The sequence below is a fragment of the Motacilla alba genome, chromosome 2 (assembly GCF_015832195.1).
Source record: "Motacilla alba alba isolate MOTALB_02 chromosome 2, Motacilla_alba_V1.0_pri, whole genome shotgun sequence".
Classification (NCBI taxonomy): Eukaryota; Metazoa; Chordata; class Aves; order Passeriformes; family Motacillidae; genus Motacilla; species Motacilla alba.
Window position 1 is genome coordinate 140,458,107 of NC_052017.1, and position 27,646 is coordinate 140,485,752.

Sequence of the window (27,646 nt, forward strand, 5' to 3'; positions counted from 1 at the left end):
GCAGTCAAACCAAGGAGATCTCATTACAGGAATTTCTATGTGAAATTTTGGTCTGAATTGAGTAAGAGATCAGGCAAGACAAAGAGACAGAGTATTTTCAAAAACCTCCTCAAAATATACATGCTTTCTGAATAGATGCAGAAGTTTATATATCTACTTAGGACTATAGAGGGATACATCCAGTGATTGCTCTTGAGATCATGGAGTAAGCCCTGATGAGGGCAAAATTGCCAAATTAAATACTCACAGCAAGGTCAACCATCCTAATTTATTATAATAGTAGGCCAATCGAACACAAAGTACGATTGCTCTTTTTCTTGCATCTAAATCCTAACTTCCAAAATACACCCTGTACTGCCTTCCTCCAACACCTATTTTAATTTGTACACTGACTCTGGTATTGAAAAATCTGCATATGTTACTTAATTTTTTAGGAAAGGAATTCAGCAGTTAAGCACTTTTTTTTTAACTGGGTATTTCAACTGGTCCAGAGCATTCACCTCTTACTCCCATAAAAAGAGGAATTTTTTAATGGACTTTGCTTCAGTCCCACTCACTTTCATGGTATATATCCACAGCAAAGAAGTTTCTCCACAGATGGAAAATTTCCAGCATTTGCTTTCAGGCTGCTTATCATGAAAAATATAGATGTAGTCCTTAAATATTGTATGAATCAGAGCCAGAACTCAAAGCCAGAAATAATTACCTTCTCTGGACAACATTCAGCAACCCATTCCCTTCTTCCCTAGCCTTCCAGCTGTCTTCAGAACAAGCAGCCATCCTCCCTCTTTTAATTACCCTTCCATTTGTTTCTTGTGGTTTAGCCTTCTCCCATTTTTCTCCTCATCCTTCCTGCTCCAGCTGTTTCCAGGAGTGAAACATGGCTCCATCCCCCAGGCTTTTTGCTCTCTGCACTCTGCTCAGCTTCCTCCTGGGGAACCAAACTCCCACTGAAATACTTTTGTTGTGATCAGCTGGAGTGAAGCATCCTCAACCACTGAATAAAGTATCTGTGTTTTCAGTATTCTCAAATTTAAACATAAAATAAACAACTTTGTGTGGATGACTCAAATTAGCTCTTCAGTCTTGCTCCCTGTCTTACATCTTGGATCACGTCCATTTTTTAATGAGGTTTAGGCATTACTTTAAGAGAACTGCTGAAAAAAGGTCACAAAGTCTCCTCTAGCCCCATTTCCTGATCACTGGAGACACAGCCACCTAAATGACAGACCCAGCCATGGGGGCTGCTTTCTGCTTCTCAACTCTTTCTCCTGATCCTTACTTTCCTTCTGAAAGCAGCAGAAAGTGCTCCTTCCCACCCTCTGAGCACTGACACTCGTAACTAAGTTTGGGTTTTGGTAATGCTAATATCTCCTTATTTGATACATATGTCCTGTGGCTTTGTTCAGACTTGGCTTTCCTTCCACTAGTCTGGTATTAGCAATGACTCTCAAAATCATTGCTTGCATTCTGGTTTGACTGCTTCTTTCATCAGGCTTATGCTATTCCAACCTTCACAGACTGACTACACTGAGCTACTGAAATGTCAGCTACAGTCTCATGTTGGGCAACCTGTCCAGCTGTCACAGCTAACCTGGTAAGCCACAACATACACCATCATGACTTTTCTCTAATGAACTCACTGTTCATCTGTCATGTACAAACACACGTCTGTCTGTCCTCACAGCTTTTGCTGTGCTCAAGTCAGCTGTAGCCTATCATATCCATGCTGTTATGATTATATAGATATATTATATATGTGCACCATATACACTGTAAGTCTGCGGGGGGGGGAACTTTCACTGGGTTCAGCTCTGTACAATCTTGACTAAATACCAGTCACAAAGTAACCCTACATTTATTAAAAACTAGCCACAAAATAGCTGAAAAATATTCCCAAATATTATTATAACTGAGAATACTCCCAAGTATTTCATAAAAAACATTCCCTGTCTAATTGCTGTTTTTTTTCCTTTGGAAGGCAGTCACTAATAGCAACACTGATACTAGCATATGGAGCAGACTGCAGCATTTCAAAGTTGCCAACAAGTTTAAACAAACAAATTGCAGGAATTAAAGTTTAAGCAAAACTTTCTTCCCAGAAACAAATACTGACACAGGATACAAAATATGAAAATGCCAAGCCAATACAAACACTAAAGGAGACAAAACAAAACCAGGCAGGAATTCCATTTTTACATAAGTGACAGCAGCTTTTTATCTGGATCACAAAGGAACTGTTTCACTTCTTAAAAACTAAGTGTCTGTACCCTCAGGTAGGCAGTGAAGCACCTGGCTAGGCTGGGGAGGATGATGCAGAGCCCTGCTTCCCCTGCCCAGTGACTCACCAGGGAGACACTTGCCAGATCTTTTCAGTTTTTTAATTGTTTCACACCGGGCAGACTGGCAGTTCCTGGAGGTAGCTTTTCCTAGTAAATGTGATGCCAGATCACAGACTGCATCAGTGGACAAGCCTTGGAGGCAAAAACCTGGGTATGCAACTTCAATGATAGAGATATCTTTTGATGTGACCTACAAGATTAACCATAATCCTGGTGTGACTAAATATGTTATTTGCCATCTTTATTGCCCATGAAGGAAAATTTAAGGACAGCCTTACTTCTTTCACTATTCCAGGCCAGCAAAAGACTAGAGATAATATGCAATACATTTAGGCCCTATTTCACAATAGCCAGTTACTTTTTGTCCCTTGTTTGGACAGATGCTGAAGCAAATAACTGTCAAGACATTAATAAAAAGAGTAATCCAACCATCAAAAAATTATTAAAAAGCAAACCAGGCATCCTTCGTATTTTCCTCCCAACAAAAGGCATTCTATAGCCCTCAGTTCCCAGTGAACTGCTGCCAGGCACTTAAAAAGCATCTCCATTTGCTGATGCAGGCACAGGCAGAAGGGAGCCCACTCTGCAGGGAGCTCTTTGAGTTACCTAACAGGAGCCAATAGAACTAAAGCACCCATAGCACCTCAGAATCAAAGCACTGCCATTAAAGTTCAAAAAACCCGTGCAGTACAGCAAGCTCAGGCTGAAGTAAGGGCTTTCATTGCTAGAAAGGGCTGCTTTAAGAGCATGCTGAATAGAACAGCTAATTTTTTGAAGTTATTTTGCTACAGGATGCAATCACTTCAGACTAACATTAAACCTGACCATTGTAAATAGAGAAGCAAGCAATAATGCAGATCACAAATATCCAAATCTTATTCTGTGACCTTTTCAATCAGATGCTGCATAGCAACTTATCTCTGTCGCAGATCATTTGTATCATCAGGGTTGCTTCATCAGATACTTTCTACAGTCCAGTCTAATATTACATCAGCAAGTCAAGTGAGGACACAGACATTTAACTTTCTCCTTTAATTGAGACTTTGCAAAAGAGGAGCAATTCCTTAAGGAATTCCTTAAGGGCTTTTTTTCCCTGCTCAAAGGAGGCCATCGTATTCACACTTAACTATCACAAGCACTTAGAGCCCTAAGTGGTCCAGGACCAGGTGGTCTCAAAGACATTCCCTATGGGCCATTCTACACTACCTGTGCAGAGCAGGGTCTAGGTATTCAGTGTGGAACCAGCAGCACCTCACCCAGATTTTTTCATTGTAACAGTCAGTACACAACAGACTAGCTTCAGTTCCTTCTGGCCATATTTTCTAGAACTAACTTTCAGAACTTTATACATACCCTGGCTTTTGCCTCAGCTACCGGCTGAGAAGCTCTGGTTGCACACAGCTCCGTGCTGGATGTGCAGCCCATCGCTTCAGGCAGCACTGCACCATCGCTGAGAAGCCATCAGATAGCAGTGAAAACCCAGGCTGTAAGAACACACAGGCTCCTGAGCTCAGGCAGACACTTCTCAACTTAATTGCCTTCCCTGTTCTTCAGACTGCCCCAAAGCCATCTGTCCCAGCCTGCATTCCTTCAACTGCTTGCTCATGTTAAGTACCTGCTTACTTAGCTGTCCTCAGTCACGTACACAGCTTGCCCAGCTCCCTGCCCACGCTCCACCTTGCCTGGAAACACAGCAGCTCCTTCTCGAGCTGAGTTTGAGTAACATTACACTTCAGCTCACAGCTGAAAACAAACTCACACAGGTCTGACAGGCCACAAGACAGTTTAGTGGAGGGGAAAAGAGCACGAAGGGTAAAAAGGCTAAACTGCCCTTTAAAACCACTTTGCAAACTAGTAGGAGGAAACTTTTGTTAAGTGTTAGAGGATTTAAGCAATGAGAAGTCACATGCCTAAATAACCCTGTGGAGTTTTACCCTCATGCTGAGGCTTGATGGTTTTAGCTTTGTTGCAGCATAGCTGTCTTCTTGCACAACTGCAGGCTGAACCTGGGAAGGAAAATCAGCTGAGCTCTACCCTGCCTAAAAGAAGGAGGTGCTGTGTTTACTTACTCACGTCCAAACAGAAGTCCACATTGGTAGCTCCTATCAGAAGCCACAGGATTGGTAGCTCCTATCAGAAGCCACAGGATTCCCTCAGTATACACTGGTCTATTACCTGTTATAATCAATAACATGAAATTGGGCACTGCGCTGACAGGAACAGACAGCAGGCTGCTCTCCAGTGTTCCCAGCAATTTGCAAAAGGTATAAACTGCCACCCATTTCTGTCCCTGATAAAGCTCCCAAGATAAGAAATCACAGCATCCGTAACTTTGCACTTGAGGATGGTAGAGGAGTGACTCATTCAAACACATACAAAAAGTTTTTTTCCATTATTAACCTCACATGGCCATTTCTGCCAGAGAGACTGGAATAACCCAGATGCAGGAATTAAATTCAGTTTCACTTCTCCCTTGCTGTTACTCAACATTAAGTCTCGCTATTAGTGCTATGCAGAAACTTCATTTTTCACAGAAATGCCTGGATCTTCATTCCCATTCATAGCACCCCAGTGGCCACAGCAGCTAAACAAAGGACCGCCAAAGCAGAAAACATAAAACTTTGGTACTGCTAACATAAAGCACATCAGGCATTTTAACAAGACTAAACAACAATAGCTACAGCAAAACCCAATCTCATGCCCATTTATCACCGCCTGCATTTAAGTCTGTTGCAGCCTGTCAAGTATCTGGAAGCTCTTCCTGCCATCTGTTTCCTTCCTCCAAGGGTGGTGCAGTTTTCCATGCGTATTCTCTCTCTCACACACACATACACACACAAAAGTCTTTATTTTTGTGACTTGTAAGAATCATTTTTGAAGAGGGCTATGAATTTTGAACCTCCTTGTGCAGCATGTCCTTCGCTTGGATTGATAAAATTCATGGTTGCCTGTCTCCACCTTCTCAGAGTAACACTAAAATCTATTTTCCCCACCCTTTCTTTGTGGATTGGTAATATTAAAGCCAGCCAGTTAAAATGACAAGAATTTACCAAGCTGTTTCCAGAATGCAGTGGCTTGCTGCTTCCACAGAAAGCTGTCACAACAATTATCAAACCAATTAACAACAACTAAGCAAAGGGACAGATTTGTAGAAAGACTTGCTTGAGCTTTAGTGCTGAGTGGGAGTCTTATTGCTGCCCTTTGAACACCAGAGTTTACAACAGATTGTAAATGGTACCTTTTCTGCAGTGTTGAGATTCCAGCAGATGAGCATCTGCCTCCTTTCTGTATGTAAATATTGCCCTTTTCCTCACTTCCTACAGAAGGCACCTATGGATTTTACTGTCTCAGGAAAAAGGCTGCCCTAAATATTTACAGATCCTTTCAGAGTTTTACAGCAAATGGCCCTAATATTCATTAACATCTATTTGTGCTTTTAACACAGCCTAGTTTTCCCATAATGTGGAAGTTATATTGCATAGTTATCTGTCCTTACACCAACAAAAAAACCTCAGGACTTTAAATTGTAAGCAATACTCTAGCAGAATTAAAAATCTTTTAAACAATTTACTTTCTGCAGCTATTAGCTTTGATAACCAAAAACCAAGGATGGACTGGCTACCTAACATTCATTTTACTTTTTGTTTTATACTGCAGCCCTCCTGCAGAAGGACAGGATTTCTCACAAGAAAATATTTTCATTTTTAACCTGAGCCTAAACTTGTAGTGGAACATTTACATTAAGAATACCATTGTAAAAGAGTCAGCAGAAATACTCTGGTGTTAATATCAAGTTTGAAAGTAAAGACAAAAAAAAATCTCCTTAGAGTATACTTTGCAATAGAACTTCAGGAAGAAAAGAGGAACACACACAAAAAACGTCCTGCCCTAGGTGCATCTGCAGCATTTGAGAGTTTTGATAGTAATAATGTGTTTACTTAATCTCACTGGAAAACACCAGACCAATCTGACCTACATGTTGTAAATAACCTGCTGCTTCTACTTTATTGAGAACCTGGTATTAAACCATTAAGCTAATAGTCAGAGCTGGCTACTGTTTCAGTTTTAATAAGATCTGGTGCAGCTGATAACACAAGTGAGAAAGAGTTTTGCAAATGGAAGCTTTGCATGAAAGCCTGGTCATGGTAACACTAACTCAATTTCCCTTCTCAAAAGGACAGCCATAAAGCCAGCAAACTAAGCTGACTTGCTCCATCTTTAAAAAGGTATCAATACCCACCCATATTCTAACAGGTTGTGGGAGCAAAGGCATTTCCAGAACAAAGATGTTGCTCAGAAGGGTGTATGCTTTGCTGTTCATATAAAAAGAGCTGAGCCTTATCCCAGTTCCCCATCTTTTGAATACTGAAGACCTATTCAGCATGAAGAACCTTAGGCCATGTTAAAGCAAAAAACCAGCAACAGAATTCAGCACATCTGCCTCCAGAAAGTGCAGAAGTGCATAAAGAAGTCAGTGCTGAAACGTTTCTAATTGTGAAATTGTGTGGGAAAACTGGGAGGAGGCTGTGTTGTCAGACAAAAGGGAAAAACAAACTCCAAGCATTCTTTGAATTAACTCCCAACTGCCAAGCACTGCTTGCCTCCCTTTTTCCACCCTTACAACCTCCCCACTATGAAAGAGTAGCCCCATGCAGCCATCCCTCTGTGCCTCCCCTCATAGCAGTACCAAGGGTGTTTGTATCCTCCAGGTCATCAGCCCAGCACCACTTCTTTCCCAAGTACAGAAAACAGCAGCAATTCACAGGATCATGAAATAGAACGCTGGGATATGCTGGACAAATGAGCCCTGTGAGACTGGGAGTGCAACAGAGTTCAAGATGACCCTCACAATTTCATCTGTGACCATGGGTCTGGCTGAAGCTGCTGCCTCTGCTTCTTAGAGGAAAGGCTTCTATCTGCTCTGTTCTCAAATTCTCTTCCATCTTCTAACTCATCTTTCTGCAAAGCCAACAGGATTCTTTTTGGACAGTAATGCCTAAGACGTTTCCCAAGGGATTTGTTCCACGACATTTCCTGCATGTTGCATCTGCCCCAAGAGGGAGCACTGAACTGAAGACCCAGTCTTGCTTAATCCACCATTTTTACAGCAAAGGCTCACCTGTCTACCATGACAGCAGCACAGCCAACATCAACAGTAACCGCAAGGAAAGAAACTGAGCAGTCTTCTAGCTTTTCAGTGTTTACAGCACATTCAGTTCATGTTTTCCCATTCTCCTGTACTGAAATTCTATTAATCAAGTCTTTACTAAGATTCACAAAAAACCTGAAAAAATCATGAAAACATTAGTTGAATACAAGTCCAGTACCACTCCGTATTTGCTGCATCCCACAAAGGCCACCTTAAAAAAAAAGGGCTTTCTAACATAAAAAGCAAGTAGCATAGCACTTTTAACTCCTAAAATGGTACATCTGCTTTGGGTTCAGATGTTTGGTGTGAGCTATGCTGTCTGCATAACCCTAACCATTCCTGCTGTCTCAAGTTCCCTTGAGGAATGTAATTAATATCAAGTTAAAACCCCACCTCCAGCATCAGGGAGATAATTGAAATCTAGGCAGTCCCAAGACTCTTCTCAAATGGAGAAGTTGCTAAACCAAAATGTAAAGCTGCAGCAAGATGCTTATATTAATTATACTAACCAACCACCAAGGGGCTCCTTTCTAAGGGCTGTTTTCCATGGATAATTCATGGCAGCTTTTGAATGATGGTCCATTCCTCAACAACACAAACAAGCTGTTAGAGCTCCTTCAGGCTTCCAGCATGAAAGTGCAGTGGCTGCTGAACTCCCCAGAGGAATCAATCTTAAAAAATACTATCTTTCAGTGACTCCTTTGTCAAAACAGAGGGGCATTTCATAGGTAAGTTTCCAGCAAAGTACTGCCTTTTAACACCCTGAAACTTTCACCACTCAATGAAGACACTTCTGAGCTGACAGTCTGAAATTTCAGGCAAAAACATCTTTGAACTTGTTTTTAAAAGATACTTCAGTGTACAACTGCTTTTTGCAATGCCTTCCCTATTAGGTTTTGGGTTTGCCCCTTGAAGCTCTGTCCAGCAAAGCTTTTCACAACTCCTCCATATAAAACTACACAGTGAGTTACACCAATATAGTGGGTAAATATGCCCCCCATATATGAGTAAATCAATTTAATTGACTACCTACAAAGTTAATCCATTACATTAACGGTTGACCTACTTAAAGATAGGGAAAAGTATTTGATAGTTACTTTCTGGAATACAGAATGCAATAGAGCATCACCATATAAATACTCAGGCAGTCCAGATAAAGCATGCTGACGGCAAAGGACACGCACAATACTGGAAGAACACTGGGCTCAGTGGGAGGCAAAGGACTCCATTTTACATTGATGCATTTACTTGATGTTTGCAGTCTTGGGGGAGAAGCAGCAGGACAAAGGTTCTCTGTGATAAATGAAAAGCTATCTGCTCAACATACTGAGATTTTCCCAACAGGGGCAGCTCAATGATCAAGACGTCCCCTTTTGGATTTTTTGAGCCCTCTTCAAAGTTTGTGGCTTAACAAGTAGAGGAGACAGGAAGAAATTGCTACAACTCCCTTTTCCATGGTTCCTCTCAGACAACCACACGAACTCCACAACCCCACATTTCACACTGTTGCATCTATACCTTAATAAGCCATTTATCCTGCAGCAAGCTACAGCAGGAGAGGTTTATCTGCATTCACCCTCAACTGCAGTCAGCAGTTATCTCACTGTATATGCTCCTGGAAGCCCCTGCTTCTGTCTAAAGATCAATTTACTGGACATCTGATTCTCTAACCCACTTTTTCCTGTTCAACTGACAGCATTTTGGGGATATACTTTATGAAAGCTGATTCACACCACTACAAAAACTGTTACTGTGAGGGAAACGTGTGGGACTTTCGTTGTTGCCTTTTTTGGGTTTGGAATAAAAAGCTTCACTGGGAGAAACAGTGCTCAGATAAAGGTTACAAGTTCATGCTCCACAACTGAGGGAGCAATAGCAGCTTAGCACCACCAGCCTCCTCACACTACAGCTCCTCAGTCTGCAGCATGGTTTCACACCTGCAGCACTGGATTAAGGCAGTGACTACAGAGCAGAAAGCCCATTCAAATTGTTTGATGAAATGCTCCTGTGGCAGTGCCATGCTACTCAAAGACATATTTGTACTGAATGCTGGAGCCAGAGCAATCCTAATAAGTCATTCCTTCAGATATTTGTCAATCAACACACGGGTACATTGATGAAGGCTGCACTGTCTCCTAGTGAAATGCGCTTGCTTTCTGTGCAGTCAATCTGGAAGTTGTAATTGTAGCTCATATCAGACTATGTGTAACGTCACTTATAATTAACAAAGCTGAAAAGCAGCAAGTAATTCTGAAAGACAACTGAACAAATGATGTCAGGTTTTATGACAAGACAGTTGCACCAGAGGCAATGCATCAAACAGCTACATGACATTAAACTTTCTTCTGAAGAAACACTCACCTGCTCTCTATTAATTCATTACTTGATATTTAAGAACTGACAGTGCTGAAAAATGTGTCATTCCATTAGATGGATAGCTGTCCTGCCTCAGGGGAAATGCTGATAGTGTAATGGAAAGAGTTCCAAGGCTGCTGTGTTGTCAGCCTGGGTCTGCCCTGAGCAGCTGTTCAGAAACCCCACACAACCATTCCTCAGGAAACCACAGACACAACAGCACAGCCAGAAGTTTCCAAAAAATGAAAAGCATCTCTCATCTCCTCAAGAGAACCTGGGTAAATGGAGAGAAGAACAAACAAGGAGAAGCAGAGGGAATAGCTGGGAGTCAAGGCTTGCTTCTGCTCAATGTTCCCTGAATGAGGCAATTCCAGACAGAGGATATAGGGAAAAACAACTCTGCTTTACAAGGTAAATTAGAACAATTCACTCAGGGTTCTTGCTTTGAAGGTAGTCCAACATATTTCATTCAATATCTAATACACACAGAAAAAAACCATTTATTATTTGTATTCTTATTTGCTTCCAAGAATATACTTTCCTTCCAGTTATGCTGTGCTTTGCACTGGTAGCTAGAAAGGTGTTGATAACACACCACTGTGTTGTTTTGGTGACTTATTTTATTGATTTCTTCCCCGCTTTTCACAGAGGTTTTTTCCTGAGAGACAGTCTTAGATGGCTTCAGCTGCATACTTTCCCTTCAGTCCTGATCTCCTTAGTGAGTTTTAGGGTCTCTCCATGAGACGTTGCCAGACAAGTTCCCAGTGACCTGAACAGCAGCATTGTGTAAGGACAGCACAGCCCTTGGGATGGATTAATTTCACCCTCCACAAACAGCCATTTTAATACTCACAATGCAAGATGAAAGGTAAGAAGCAGAAAAACAAACACTTGGGGGAACCTGATTACAGGAGAGTCCAGCAGTAAAGGGAGTCTCCTGCCATTTCCCTTTGTCAATATATTCAGTGATGGCAGATCCCTCCCCTCCACAGCGTGTGCTGCTACTCCCTGCTGAATGGAAGTATGCAAGATAAGAGATCCTGACTATTGGGTTGCAGGCTGCACATTACTCCCTAAACCCTTCAGACAAACTGACCAGGCCACTGTTTTTCTGATGCCTGGATTTGTTTCCTGGCACATACCTATTTCCTAGCTTAGAGGTGTGAAGAAAGCTGAGTTTGATATCTTGAAAGCAGCATGCCAGTACTTCTCAGCCCTTCCCAATCCCTCTATCTCAAAAGCAGAGTAGTGCTGGTAGAGTGCCATTCCGACCAGCTGGCCCTCTCAGCACTCTTTACAACTGTCTATTATCTTTGTTTGACCTTCACAGCACTAACCAAGTGCAGAGAGGACCAGGCAAACAACTCAAGAAAGAAGACTAAAAATATCCCAAACTTGCATTAGTCACAGGACTGTGGCCCTGCTGAGAGCACCAGGCACTGCTCAGTTGAGCCGCAGCCCTGCTCTCCTGCCTCAAAGGGATCTGCACATCAAGTGAGCTCAAACTCTTTCATTTGGGTTATTTTAAAATGGCAGTGAAGAAACACAGATCTCTACTGCTGAGTTTTGTCCCATGACCAAACCAGAGTATTGAGAGGCGGCTCACTGATCCCAATCAGCAGTGGCATAATTTAATGTTCAATAGCTTCCTTGTACCAGTGCACCACCACATCAAAGCTCTGCCACCGTGGGTCATTCTCCTGTGATTTAGTGAAACCAGGCTTCCTCTCACCAGTTTGTCAGAAGACTCTGCAGAGGAAATTATTTGTTTAGTCTTTAATATGGAGAGAAACTCCCTGGAGACACAGGAACCAAGCCTTACAACCTCAACACTGAGACAGGGAATATCAGGAGCTATTTGGAACAGCCCTCATCAACTGGATTCAGCTACTTAATTCTCATCTGGTTAAAATAAAATGCAGTGTTTTGGATGGATGGGGGCTAAAAGGAACTGAAAAAAAATATTCCAAGTTCCTGGGCCAGGCAGGGTCCCAGGGATTAAAGGGCAAGCAATGCATCTAAGACATGGAGAATTGGACAAATGGATATGAAACACAGAGTGAAAACCAACTTTTATGCTATTGTGAATGGTCACCTGCAAATGAAACCCTTTCCTCACTCACAGAAAAGCTGGCTATAATAAATAAAGCACCTGTATTTTCCCCTCAATTTTAAAGCAACCACTCAGAGAAACACCAGTGCATTTCTCAGGCAGGTCAGACTTGGGTGCTCTTTTAATAACCTGCAACGAAGACTCCCAGCCAGCCAGCAACCCACAGGCAGTTCAGAGGAACAGGAACGTGTGGGTGCCCAGACTGTTCTCTGTGGCTTCCACACCAGCTGGTGCTGTGGAAAGGAGGGCTGAGGGCAGCTGCTGTAGGATGTAAATAGGCAGCAGCTGTTTGGCCATGTACTCGATGCGTTCTGAAGGGTTAAACTCTGTCACCATGCAGAAGCACACAGGCCCAAAGCAATAGCCCTGCCTCTGTCTGCAGGATCACTGCTTCCACCCTTTGGGGTATGGGTGGGGCAATGAGAGGGAAAAATACTGTCTCTCAACGTCTTAATATTTTATTTTGAAGACAAAGGCAAACCCTCTGAGGGAAGTCCCTAAAACTATTAGCCATTGCTCCACGCCACTTGTCATGTGAAGGCACTGATGCAATGCTGCTCACATCAGTACTATTTCAGACCCAACAAATTCAAGTGCCTTTCAGTGCATGGTGACAGTCATCTTCAAATACAAGAGACACTTTTGCTGCCTATCACTGCACAGCTGGAAGCAGCTCCACACCCCACAGCAGCTTGCTGCTCCACTGCATGTTTACAGCCCACAACTGAGCCTTGCAGACTCAGCTACCAGTCCCCTACAGAGGTTTGAGTTTGGCTTGGCACCCTTCTTCTTTCGGGGGGCTGGCAATGTCCTTCCTCTGGCTCCCACCACCATCCACAACACTCCAGTTTTGGTGAAAACAATCTCCTGACTGGGACACACAAAGGCAGAAGCTCTTTTTGGAAACAAGCTGCTCAAGAAGAGTTTAGAGCAACCACAAACTGCAGCTTTACAACAAAATCTAAAATGCAGCCTCAGCCTGGCCTTCCTGTCAGCCACAAGCACAAGGAAAGAAGCATTTTGGGGGAATCCTCTCAGACTGGGGTGAGACAGACTGACTCACTGGGTACACAATTATAGCACTGTATGGAGGGTTACACAGGGGCAGAATGGAGCCTGAAGTGGTTTTTAAACTGTGAACTTCAATAACTTTCAAATCCTTCCAACCCTGCTGCAAGGACAGCTTATGTACTGTTGTTTTTTGAAGGAACCTCCTGAGCTTTGCTGTTCCCATGAAGCTGGAATGGGGCAGACTGAGCTGCTGCCACAGCACCCCCCATCCAGCAGTGGTCACTTACCATCCCAAATAGTTTGCATTCTGCCTCTAATGCCAGGAACTCATTTCTCTCATCACAGCGCTCATGCAAGATTTAATGAAGACACACACCACACCTGAAAAGAAGTGACTGAAAGAAAGGGATGAATTATTTAAACTCCCAGTGTCTCTCTTTTCCCCATCAAGTGCAATCATACAAATGCTCTCCTCTGATACAAACCCTTACCAGTTAACCAAATACCACCTTCCCTGGAGCACAGACCAGGAGTGAACTCTGCTTCTTCCAAAACCAGCTCTGACACAAACATTAAAGAGAAAAAAAAAAAAAAAAAGGCAACACAACCAGCTGCCTCCCAAAGAGCTGGAGCAAGACACACGGACAACACAAACCACTGTACATTAACAAGAGCTGCTATTTCTGGTACAAGCCTGGGCCCCTTGTTTCCTTTGGCCAATTATGATAATAGTATTTGGCAACAGTACCAGGACTAGTACAAAAACAAGACCAAAATATTTATATAGAGAATCTGCAGCACATTTGTAACCTCTGCAGATACTCATCTCACCAAGCCAGTAGCATCCCCACCAGGGCTGAGAAATGGAAAGCACAGAAGAAAACCAGGGAAGCAGAGCCAGGGGGCTTGCAGGGGCAATGGGCATCACACCACAGATTTACACCAAAGTAAAGCAACTCCATCCTGACGTTCCTTTACATGCCAACTTCAGCTGCAGTGAAAATCTTAAGGATAAAACACCACGCAAAGAAGCACCCTGAATGACCAGGACAAAAGCCTGTTTCCCTGTTTATCACCCCACCTTAATATAAACCCTGGTATGTGGGCCAAAACTTCTATTAAAAAAAAGGATGGTAAATAGTACTTGCAATGGTTGTGTGAAAGAGGCCATGGGAAAAAGGCACATGTAATGGGTAGGATTTGGCCAGGATTATCCCATTTATTCCAATAATTTCCCCTCTGTGAAAAGATCCCATTTATTTCTTTGGGTTATATCAGGAACATCCTATCTTGTCACTTCTTATGACAAGCTGTAGTCACAGTGTCAAAGACCACAGAAGCCAAAATGGTGATTCCCCAAGAAGAAGATAAGCAAGCTCCTATTTTTCAGGTACTGTATGGGAGATTTTGAACAGAGATGGTTCAGAGAAACTATTTGCTAAATCTGGTCAAGACAAACTACGTCATTCCCAAGTGTGACTACAACACAACTTTCAGTCCCAAAATTAATTCCAGAATGCAAAAAAATATATAAATGAATCAATGAATGAAAGAAAACACAGAGTATAGCATGAGGTGGAGTTCTCATGCAGCAAGTACAGTAGCTGGAGAAGAACAAGGACAGCATTGTAGAAATCACCTAATTACATAAATATTCACTTCCCTGTCACTACTATTTCACACTGCTTGCTGTGTTAGCACAACAAACAGAATACAAAGTTCTGCAATAAACACTGGTGCTATTTATTCTGGTGCTTTCTCTGCTTTGGATGTAAATACACCCATGATAACATAATCACATGAGAACTATGCAGCTTTCTAAGCCTCTTCCCTGTCCCTCTGAGGTTACGGGTATCTGTCACAAATCATTTTGACAAAATCAGCTTGTCAATAAAGCCATGGCACCAAATCTGTTCATCTATAATCAGGCACTCCACAGGTATTTTTCCCAAAGCTGTGTCCTTAACCAAGTGCAGCTCCTTCTTATATCTTTTTGAAAGTCAAAGGTAATGAAATTAACTGCTGTAAGTGCATGCACCAGGCACACTCACCACCCCCTACAGAGAAGACAATTACCTTCAGCAAGCAAGTTAGGCAGTGCAAGAAAGAATACCGGGATACATTAATCCCTGTAAATCAAACACTATCCATCTGTAGGAAACAAGTAAGATGGTTAGATACCAAAGCTTTACTCTTGCTAAAATACTGTGAGTTCATACTCTCTCCAGTTTCACTACTCATGGTGTGGCCATATTTAAAGGAACTGGGAACTGTTTCACCAGCTAAAAGCCTCCTAGGAGGGAGGGGACAAGTCAGGCTGCAGACAGCTGGCATCAGCCACTTACGCATCTGGGGGAGCCAAAGCTGAGCTTCTTGGACAGAGGCAAGGATTTTCTATGGATTCTGCATGAAGTAGTCAGTCTCAGCAAGTCAAGGATGATACACTTTCATGGAAGCCATACAGCCTATTTTAATCCTATTTTAAGAATCCAACAGTATTTCCTTACAGTTGGTTGACATCAACAGGATGCAGCTTTCTGCTGGCAAGTGCAGGTTACCTCTCTTCAAGGCATATCTTCCAGAACATGTTTTATGCCACTGATGCATTCACATTTAGATTAATGTATTCTGTGTGTCCTATTGTTTCTCCACAGCTTCCTTCCCAGGAGTTCATTTTCCTCTTGCAAATAGTCACAGGAAAATAAATTGCTCTTTCAGAACTGAAGGGATATTCAGCAGTTAATTCATAAAACAGGAGACCTATTTGAACCCTCCTTTTTCAGTTTCTGAAAATAGTCCTTTTCCTTTCACAAATTAACTAACTGGGCAGTAAAAAAAAAAAAAGGGTGGTGGTGGTGGTTTTTTTTTTAGTAAACTACTACTGGAATAGTTACAACTGTATCAATGGTTATCAACTGTACCTTTTTATGGCAGTGAAAAAACAGTTCCAAATTCCAGACTTAATGCTGTTAGTAGACACTTGTTTGGCTTGAGAATTAAATAAGAAAATGTAAGCTTCCAAGTGGCTTTCTATTTGAGGCTTGGGTGACTTATTACGTATTCAGATGCTGCTTGTTTTAATATCAACCTGATTCCCATTCTCCTTCTGTGGGAAAGAGATTCAAAATACTTTGGAAGAAAGTTTTCCTGACTGTGAAACAGAACTTTCTGATGCAGTATTTAAAATGGAAAATATAATTCCACAATTGAAGCAATATAAACTATCTGCTTCTTGGCAGAGAAAGCAAAAACATTTCAGGTTGCAACATGTGAAAATGGATAATGACAGTAAAATCTCAACTGCACCTTAATCTCCCCCTTCTTAATATTAACTGTGCCACCTCAGCATTACCTTAGTTCTGAGAAAATGTATATCAAGAACAGAAACTGAAAATTAGCTACCTCAAATGCCAAAGTCCCCCTTCACTGAAATATCAAGGATTTCTGATCCAACAGAACATTGAGGGGGAGGCTGGGAAGAGACCAAGTTCCATGGGAATGTGTAAATTAATTTGAGTTTACATCAAAGTAGAAGGATTGAACATTTCTTTTACGTGTCTGGGAAGCCTCTGAAGTAATCCCTCAAATTTTGATTCTTTGTCATCCAGTATGGTAACAAATACATTACTGTGCATGACTGATGTGAACCTTGGCCTCCCCTTCAAGCTCTGGTTTTCAGAAACCTATTTTCGGTTGTTCAGCAAGTATTCAAAACTAAAAGCAGACACCTATTATACCTATGTGGGTGTGCAAATATAGCAAATACACTTTTTTGCAGGGACTTGTCTCTGGAAAAAATGTAACCTAAACATGTCTGTTATTGGTTATTTCACTGCAAATAAGTTTAATACACTGCTGTAATTAAATGAGTAAGGCAGAACAAACAAGCCATTTCATTCTCTTAAAAACTAAATTCACATATCTGTTTAACTCTTACTTCTTCCCTCCCCACATGAGGTTATGAGAAATTTTTCAATCCCTCTTCCCCTTGAGTTTAAAATGTTGATAGTTTTGAGCTTTTACTGTTGTGTGGATGTAGGGAATGAGAAACCAAAATTTTTATGTAGTTTTAATCACACAGTCACATTTTACTTCCACAAAGACTAAATTACAGCATTTCCTCCAAAGACTAAAGATACAGGATGTTATACTGGGCATTCATGCTGCTTTACGGATTGTCATTTATTGCTAAAAATGGCACCACCAAACACAGGTGCAGCACCAAGGCATGCTCTCAAAGGGGGATTTAGTGAGGCCACATCTCATGTGCAGTGAACTACATCCACTGGCAACAGCTTGTGCTCAACCCAGGAAAAGGCACGTCAAGGCCTAAATTTTAAATCTTTACTTATAAACTTTTTAAAACCACATGTGAACCAACTGAGCCAGACTTGATTTTCATAGAATCAAAGTGAGAGAGACCTTCATGATCATATGCTGCAATCATTCCCCAGCACCACCACTGTCACCCCATAAACCAATCCCAAGTGTCACACCCAGATGGCTCTTGAGCACTTCCAGAGATGATGACTCCACATCCTCTCTGGGTAATTTATTCCAATATCTATCTGAGCGCTCTTACAGAAAAACAACTTTTTCTAATATAGAATCTGAACCTTTCCTGGCACAATTGAAGGCCATTTCCCCATATCCTTTCACCTGAGACATGGCAGAAGAGACTGACCATCATCTCACTACAACCTCCTTTCAGCTGTAGAGAGACAGTGAGGTCCCCTGATCCTCCTTTTGTCCAGACTAAACACTGCCAGCTCTTCTCACAGGATTTGTTCTCCAGGCCCTTCACCAGCTCCAGTGCCCTTCTCTGGGCACACTGCAGCACCCTCATATCCCTTCTGAGCTGAGGGGCCCAGAACTGGACACAGCACTCCAGGTATGGCCTCACCACTGCTGAGTACAGGGGAACAATCCCTGCCCTGGTCCTGCTGGTGACACTATTCCTGATCCAGGCCAGGGGGGCCACTGGCCTTCTTGGCCACCTGAGCACACACTGGCTCATGTTCAGCTGCTGTCAGGCTGCACCCCCTAAGTCCTGTTCTGCTGAGCAGCTCTCAAGCCACCCTTCCTCAAGCCTTGTAACGATGCACATGAACTTCCACGAATTTGAAGCTATGAATTTACTGTCAAACTCGCCTGTTTTCAGTGCTGATGGGACTGTGTGATGGTAAATACCTTAGACCATTTTAAGCATTGCCTATTCCAATGCTTCCTCTCTTGCAATTAAAAAAAACCCAACCAAACAAAAAAAAACCAACCCTACAACTCTAGAAGTGTAAAACATTCAAATCCAACTAGATTTTTTTCCTTCTTCTTTCAGGCACTGAGGATAAGCTTCACACTAAGGCAAGTGAGTGTTGAGACCTGCAGTGAGGTTGCTGTCACCTTGACTTCCTTCAACTTTCATTCAAAAGTCCACTTGAATCTTATTTCCTATTCTGTTCAAATACTGGAAATCCTGAGGTCCTCTCCCAGCCCCTCCCTACCCCCCAGGCACTGCAAGGAGCACAGCACCACTGGCATGAGCCCGAGACGCCTGTGTCACCTCCTGGCACATGTTCCCAGGTCAGCTGCGTGATGCTGCTTCCTCTCAGAAGAATGAGGAAATGTTGCCAATCTCTCTTCCTCCTCTCATTTTTTAGACACTATTTCACAACAAAGCACAACCCTCATGACATTTAAAAATAAAAATGCCCAACCATCAATTTTCTCTTCCTCCCACCCAAAATGTGTTTGATATGTTTACTCAAATATTTAAATTATGAGGTTTTCCTGTGCCTGATGTAGTCATATTTAAGGTATTGCTGGTATTTTTACAAGATGCAGGTGTAGTCAAAGTAATTACCAGTTAAAAACAGATTGATCTTTTACCAGTTATTAAGAAACACTGAACAGTGCTATTTAAATAGATAACATCCTGCTTCCAAGAAAATATGATTAAAATGTATGCTAGTGAAAAGGACCTAGTATGTTATTACAAAAAGAGAAACAATGGAAACAATAAGCTCTGCAAAATGCCGTTTTTTAAATAGACTCTGTGCTGAATACAATGCAGATTATCTGGGAGAATATGCAGATATCACAAAAGAAAGACGAGACAGGAATTTTCAGTGACAGAGAGGATTTGTTGCGAAGTTAAAAAATAAATTCTTCGTTAATTGAGAGAAAATTCTTTTTACATCTCTGGCATCTGATACCAGTTCAGCACTATTTGGATGCTCTGGATTCTCCTTTTTGTCTTAACTTGGTCTGTTTTAGAGACCACACAAACATTCTTCTGCTAGAAGCATTTGTTTCTTGAAGTTATTATTAGCCACGAAGATGTAAAGCAGATCTGTTCTCAGCTACATTCATAGCCCAGATGTGGATATTGTGAAGACTCTGCACGAAGAATCAAAGCCAAGATTCCAGAGTCCTGTACAAGAGACCCACAGGAGATGAAAAGAAGGCTGTCTTCAGCATTTTCATCCTACAAGCTATTTATGGGACTATGACTTCATACTTTTTTGTTCTCAAGTAGCACAGATGTGCTGTATCAATTCATAGATCTGGAAAAAGACATGTAGACTCAGTGTAAAGAAAAAAAATCCCTTTTTGCACCTGAAGTTGCAGCAATACAAACACTTAACTGATAGGATGTGGTATATTATTACTGGGGCAGATTGTTTATTCACTTAAATACTGACATTATATTTTCTGAACATCATTTGTCTGAAGAGATTCTGAAACCAACAATAAAAAAACCTATTTTTAGTACACAAGCTGAAAACCAAGTTATTTTGTCCCTGTTCTCAGCTTGTTTAATATGCAGGAACAAATCCTGTCTAAATTAGCAGAGTGCCTTGCTTTAGACTTGTATGTTAGTTAGCTGCATGGTAGCCATTTTGTTGAAGGTTTGTTTTATATTTAAATCAAGCCCTGTCACTTTTAAAAAACACATCCTGTCTTCAGAACTCAAGAGAGATAAAAATTAAAACAAAACCTGAACATTATGGTTAGACTAGATTATCCTAGGTCTTTTCCTGCTTAAATGATTGTATGATTCTGTCCTCTATAAGAATGAATATATTAGTAGGTCCAGGAAATTGATTTGCTGTGCCATAAAACAACTTCCAAGAGTGTGGAAGAGGGTGTAGTAAAGAGGGCGTAGTAAAATTCCACATTGTAGCTTTAAATCTGCAATACCTTCTGCCAATAATGTTTATGGGGAAAATACTTTATAAAGCAACCAATGAAGTCTCCCTTCCTATAATTTTTCATTTACATACCATATTACTATCTCCTTTGCATACATGAAAATTCTATTTTCCACCAACTGAAGAACATACAACATCCAAGGACAAAGATCAAAATGTATGATGAACTCAAGAATTTGCATTGGGATGTCCCTGAACACCAGGATGCTGCCCCAGAAACCCTCCTGATTCACATGAATTCTATAGAATATCACACAGCATCACAGAGTCACAAACAGATCTGCAAAATTTTAAGGAATACATTTTCAGTGCACAGCCCTTATTCCACTCAGTGGTGCATATTAGCAAGGGAGGTTCCTTAATTAGGAAGTACTAAATTTAGGATTGCAATATTCATCTCAAAGGGTCACAGCCATCTGTGTTTATTCCAGCAACTACAAAAATGCAGCTTATATATGTGCATTATAGTATATCATTTACTGCACATAACTTTTAAGGTTTTTGAAAAATATTTGCCCAAAAATGTGAACAGCCTCCCATTTCTTTTTCCTCTCCCAATCTTCCACTTCCACACAAATGTGGTTAGCTAAGAAAAACCCTATTCATAGGAATTGAGAGCTAAATATCAGTCCAGTCTCACAATTAACAAGTAGTCTCAGTCAGTGTCTGTGCCATAAATCAGGCTCTGGAGGTTTATAAACAGGCCCCTGTATATTTTAATTTGAATGAAATATGTCTGAGCTATTAGAGATGCTCATACCAGTAAGAACTACTCAAAAACTGCAAGACACGTGTTTTGCATTGCATTAATAGGAACGAAACAGTGACACCTTAAAGTAATGGATTAAAGGAAATCATGCTCTGGACTGAATTCATATGCTTTTGATTACTTCTGAGGTGTAAATGTCCCAGGAATTGGAGGAGTGAAGGGTTCTCAAGCTGTTATTCTGATGATACCAGGCACATAAATTTTCCCTTCTTCAAGACAAGCCCAGCCACACACAGTGCCAAGGATGCAATCACAATGTTTCACAGGTCTTGCAATCAGAAAGTTCATTAAACATACTGTTAACTATTAACTGGCAACTAATGACCTGCAATTGCACTGTCACTCAGCTTCCATGCCCCTCATCCAGTTCTGAATACAGTCTAAGGCTCATCTTGTTTTCAGGACATTTAGCAATTGACAAGATCAGCATCTTGACAAAGCTCAAAACAAGGCAGATGTATGGGTCTAGCACTAACACTTTCTGCAGAGCACCTCACTTAATGTAAAACACTGAGCCTCAGTCCTGAGACATAAACCTCCGTAGACCTGTGCAATTCCATCTTTGACCAACCAGCTCCTCAAACCACTAGGCTGGCCACAGTTTACTGACAAAGAGGTCCCTGCATGCCAGAAGCAGCTTATTATGGGAGGAGGATCATACTTCCTCCTTGTCTCCTCAAACCTTGCACACAGAGAAAGACAATAGTTGGATAATGGGTATGCTGCAAGCTGTCTTGGTCCACCATTTTTTCCTGCTTATTACTGTAATTAATCCAGCAGATCCGTCAAGGCACCACACTGGTCATTTCCATCAGCTTACTTGCAGGACCTATACATCCTTTCAACAAAGCCTCGGAATAGCTCATTTTCACTCCCTTTACAGCAGATGCCAGGACGTAGCACCTGTAGACCCACTGGGAATGTATGATGGAAGACACTGGAAGGCTGCAGCTTGTGGTACAGACTAACTGCCCAGGTCACAGGAATTGGATACAAACCAGAGATCCACCACTGAAGCTGTTATCACTTTAACACCAAAAACATGATGCTTACCACTCAAAGACAGGCTCTTAAGAGAGTAACTATGAGACTGGTATGCTGGAGGAACAAGCAACCTTAAGATGTTACTGCAAATAACAAAGTATTCCCTGCCAGTCTGGCAGCTGCATAGAAGCACCTGCAAATATGAAAATGCTAAGACTGTTTACTCTAAATATAGTGGACACATCCAATTGAAGTGGTTTAGAGTGGAAATCAAAATTCCAAGTAACAAGCTGTTGCAAAATCATTTGTTAATTCTTTCAAGTCTTGTCAAATAGATCTCTCAGCCTCTACCAAAAGAAAAATCATCTAGCAGTAGTTGATATAATTAAATTTAATGCAATAAAAAAATTACCCAAACTCTAAGACCAGCTCATAAATATGTAAATTTCATTGTTATGAAAAGACTAGTCAATCAACTCTATGAAGAGATAGTGAGATATTAACTTCTTTATATTGTTAAGTGCCCATCACTTTTGCCCAGATAGTTGAAATTGCAATTTGCAAATACACAAAGCTAGCTGAATAAAGACCAGCATCTCATTTCTCTCCAGCTAAAAAAAGAAATGAATGTAATCAGCACATTTTCTCTCTAGATGAGAATGACAAATACAATCGCTAATGCATTGTGCTGCATTTCTGGTCTTACAGCTGCTTAAAGCTTCTACTTCCAAAAAAAGACTCTCAAAGGTAGACAGCTGTGAATGTAACTTGCCCTATGCAAATGTTTTCAACTTTAAAAGAAAACCACTTTCCTCACTGCCTAACTCCTTCTTGTAGTGCAAATCAGGAGGAAAAAGGAGGAGAGACAGCATGCTTAGATTCCTTCTTTCTGTTATTCCAGGAAGCTGTTTGGGAAAATAACTGCTCAGGCTCTGCATTTCAGAATAGCATCAGCTCCCCCAGCCACCAGCAAAGGGCTTTCCTCAGCCAAAGATCATGCTGCACCCACACACTCTTCAAAGCTCCTCCTGCTGATCCTCATGGCCATTCCTGGAAACTGTTATTTGTGCAATCCAAAGCACAGCTCCAAGTACATCTCCCTGGTCAGAAAAACACATGCCTAACTGCTATAAACCACTCTGCACACAGTGAGAGGAAATCCATGCAGCTCCAAGGCATTCTGTAAACAAGCAGACATGCTGCATAATACACAAAAATGTTTAACAGCATAGGGGGACTAGGAATTTAAAATGCATACAGGACATCACTGAATTAATTATAGCAACCATCACGTTTTCTTTTTCTTTTTTTTAAATGCTTATGGTTACTTGCTGTACTTATCTAGCTTTAAAGGCACAAAAAATGGATATGAACCACATAAGCGAGCAATGCAATATGCTGCTGCCTTTTCTTCTTTTAATATATTTTATGCAAGTAACATTTGTAACTTTTCTTCTATTTTTCCACATCTTCTAGACAGCAGATGACAAACCTGCTTAAAGCAACATGGGAAGAAAATACCTAAAAGATTGAACATGCTGCACCTATATTTATCCCTTGAGCCTGGTGCAATTTCAACTCTTACACTTAAACAGACTTCTGGCTAACCAGCAAGGTGGCAGAAACTGGAGGAAAGCTATCTCCAGTTACTCCTGTTATTTTGTATTCTTGCTCTTATTTCTAGGCAAATAGCCTGCAAAAAAAATCTCCCCAAAGCCTCACCACAGATGGCAGTTCGGCATTCTCCAGCCAAGCTCACACCTGCAGCTTCCATGACCACTGCTGCAGCTGGGCTTTTTGTCTCCTCTCACTGACAAAAACTGCAAAAACCACAAGTGTTAAGTGACCCACTACCACCATCCATTTCATTAATGAACTAAGTCCACAGGAAATCAAGATGCAAGCCTCTACTCCTGGCTCTGCTCCCACCAACACAGCTCTGCTTATTTCCCAGAAGAGGTAACCTTCGGGCAGTTTGGGCATAGAATCATTTGCCATGGGGAAATTCCCATCCAAAAGAGGAAGGAAAGAAAAAGCATACCAAACTGACAGTTCTGAAGAGGACTTCAGCCACCAACACCAGGGTGAGCCACGGGAGCCCTGTGCTGAACAGGCCATGAGCCCTGCAAGGGCAAAGGCAGATCTCCTCACAGCAGTTTCACTTGAACTCCTGCAGCTAGCCACCCCCAAATGGGAGTCACCAGAATCGCCACAGCACTTTACTGTCTTCTGGCCATGACACTGCACTCCAGGCCACGGCTTGATGCAGTCCATGAGCACCAGGACAGTCACGTTATAGAAGGTGGTATGTTTTCTTGGACACTCTGAGTTGAGGCAAGACCATCTCTCCCTGTGAATTTTATGCAAAACCCACAGATGACAGACACAAGCAAACCCAAAGTCTGTATTTCCTTCAGAAATCCAAGCAAGACTTCTTATGCGTACCAGTTTAATTTAATTTTTTTTTTCCTACATATATATTTATACAAAGAAGATGCACCTAGAGCATTTTCCAGCACACCTGAACTGCAGGACACTGCCTGTTCCCACGCCTGTCTGTGCTGGAGGGCCCCAGACACAGCTGTGTCCAGCACAAGGCTTGCAGCAGACTAAGCCCCGACCAGCCCTCCAGAGATAATCAGGTTAGATGATCTAATGGTCCTCCTGGTCCTTAAAAAGAAAATTAGGCGTGAATCACTTTGATGCTTTGAAGCCCTGGTCCAGTTTCTCCCACAGACAGAGACCAGCCGCTGCAAGATGAAACTCAAATCAAAGCCAAGTTTTACTTCTGTGGTCAGCAGCACAGACATATTTCAAAACCAAGGTGAAGCAGATGACCAGAGAAGAGAGGCGAAGCCAGACAGGCTTCCCTCTGTCTGTAGGACAGGGAGGCATTCAGCTGGCTAAGAAACAAAAGGGTAGGGTGACAAAGAGCCTGAGAGGCTTTCTGGCCAGATGCTTCCCTTAAGTAATTCCTAAAATGGCAGCCACTGGTCCCCACTATTCATTCACTCAGTCATTCTCACCGAAGAACAGTTCTCACATCAGCTGGACATAATTCTGTCTCTTTTACAGGTAACTGAATAATCCTCTGATCTTGCTTCACCCTAATACTTTATACAAGATTAAAAAAAAAAACCCTCTGAATCGTGCAGTAGATGGCTGTTAACAAGGATAAACCAAGAGGCTTTTTTCTAAGCTCAGAAGCTACTTTTTCTCCAAGACTGACCTGTCCAGTTGTCCATACTAAAGCGGCTCACAGATATTTAAATTGTGCAAGGCCATCACTGTTTAATGCTTTCACAGAAAGCTTCCCAAAGAGAATTAATTAGCTGATAAATTACATTGAGAACATATCCATCAAACCTAGGGATGCTGTTCCTAATGTTTGTGCCAAAGCAACTCTACTCCTACTCTTCCATCAGCATAAATGAGTTTAAAAATAGCCTTATAAGAATATTTAAATGGGTTTCATTATAGCTTAAACTAGTGAGAAGACGTTGACAACTATTCCCACAAAGCAAACTCCCTGTAGAAGCTTTTTAAATACCCTAAAAGGAGTTGCAGCTCTACCTGCAGAATTGAAATCAAAAACAAGTTAAGAGAAAACAAAAGAGAGGGTAAGTTATTTCAAACAAAGTGTTCATTGCTGCATGGAAAAGCCTTTGTTCAAATATACTGCATGTAAGAAATCTTATTATTGTGTAATTAAACGCTGAACTAATATGGCCAGGGAAGTAGAGCCTTAAAAACAAGGCTTTCAGGATTGTCTAGTTTGACACCTTCTTTATATGGCAGAAACGAGTTTGTCTGCCTTAATCCTTCCTCTACAACCACTGAGAAAGGTCTGTATGTGGTACAAGAAGAGCACTTGAAGTTTTCAGGGATCAAGAAAAGAACAGCATACCTTCAGTTATGCCTAATCCCATTCAACCAATCAATGATGCAGCTTACTCATCTCTTGTTATTACCAATCCTCTTGCAAAATGAGGCTGCTCTACACACCTATTTCCAAATCATCCATCTTAATGCAAATATGCTGAAAATGTTGCAGGAAACATGCAGGGCCACGGTCAGAAAGGAAAAAGCACAGAAACCCACAGAAGTTGAAAACAAAAAACCACAGGTAAACCTCTTTCCAATAAAAACAAACAAGGCCCTCTGCAAAGCAGAACTAAGTGTACTAGAGAGGGAAATCCAGACAGAGCCACAAAACACCACAAAACAAGTCACCCCAGACTTCCTTTTAAAAAAGGAGAAGAAAAAGAAAGTGGGGGGAGTATGGAACTCTAGCTGCTCCTGAATCCTATGAACAGTTATTCACCTATATCCACCTGTCCAGTCCCCGTAATGCTTTGGGATAGTTCTGGGCATGCAAAGCAGCATATCTAGGATCCTAAATAACATTACTGAAGGAATTAGGTACCAGAAAATACAGACCCTCCATTTTTAATGTAGTCGCTTTGCAGGAATTGCACGGCATCTCACACAGATCTCCAAAGCACCACCTCATCCTCCAAGTAACTTGAACAAACTTTGCAGATCTTAAGATCAAAAGAAATTCTCATTTCTACAGGCAGCCAGGTCATACAAAAAAAAAAAATGTGCCTGACATCCAAGTCTTGGGGTCAAACTACCACTTCACACCCCCATCCAGAGGGATGTCAAAACCTCTACAATTCAGGATTATTCTTGGAAGTTTTTATTTTATTCTCCCTTTAAACACAACTAGATCTCCCTTTAATTAGAAATCATTGCAATTATGTACATTGCTGTTATCATATTGCCTGCTTTTAAAAAAAAAAAAAACTTCTAAATTTTATAAATTAAAAATTTTGTGCATCTAGTTACTGAAACTATTGTTTGAGGCAAAATATATCATCACAAGAAAAAACTAAAGGAAGAGACTCCTGTTTGCCTTGTGTCCCTTTAACCTTCCCTAACGGCTGGAAGCAGTGAATCAAAGGTAAAATGAACTGACTTGCCCCAGTTTGTTTCCATGCAACTTAAAGCTGCATCATCAATGTTTAATGTTTACTCCCATTGGTCACAAGAAGCTTTTTATATGCTGACTATGTTCCATCCAAGAGACCTTTTTTCTTAAAGAAAGCTATTCATACATCTTTCACCTTATAGGTACACCTAGAAGGCACAAATTTTGAGTCCCGCTTCCTTTTTTGATCCAAAAAAAAAAAAAAAAAAAAAAAAAAATCACATGTGAAAATAAGTTGAAACCCAACTAACTTGAAGTAAACAAAAGTTAAGCATTAACAAGAAGAGCATACATTGCTTTATCCATGATGATCACGACCTGAAAAACTGAACTCTGGAGAGGCTGAAATTCAGACCAATTTAAACAGATTAGGCAACAGTAAACATTGGAAACAAGGAGCTTTGGAAAGGATATTGAATAGATGAATTTCTTAAACTGACCAAGCTTTAGCGTTCATTAACCAGCCTAAAGAGGACAGGACAGACTGCTTGCCACTTAGGTTCAAAAATCCCTTAGCAATATTCATGATGGGCAGATGGGTGGCTGTATGCTCTTCTGGAGGCATTAGCTTTTTTCCTGTGAGAGACCCCATTAACCCTAACATAAAGCCTTAACAAGAAAGCTTCATTCTAACAACTACATTTGCTTTAAAATACTCAGATCTAAACTTTAAGCTTAATTACACTGTGCATAAAGTCACCCTAAAGTAACACCTCAAC

General features: G+C 41.3%; 1 protein-coding gene across 18 annotated transcripts in view; it reads right to left on the bottom strand.

Moving 5' to 3' along the window:
* The window catches only part of MTSS1 (MTSS I-BAR domain containing 1), a 126,110-nt gene that overhangs the window by 67,575 nt on the left and 30,889 nt on the right, over positions 1 to 27,646 (bottom strand). The window contains exon 2 of one of the 18 annotated variants that reach the window (XM_038129052.1): positions 13,258 to 13,365. The exons of the other annotated variants lie outside the window; for them this stretch is intronic. Within the exon in view, the coding sequence (XP_037984980.1) occupies positions 13,258 to 13,276 (19 nt within the window). The 5' untranslated portion in view covers positions 13,277 to 13,365. The remainder of the gene's footprint in view (positions 1 to 13,257; positions 13,366 to 27,646) is intronic. 18 annotated transcript variants of the gene reach the window in all.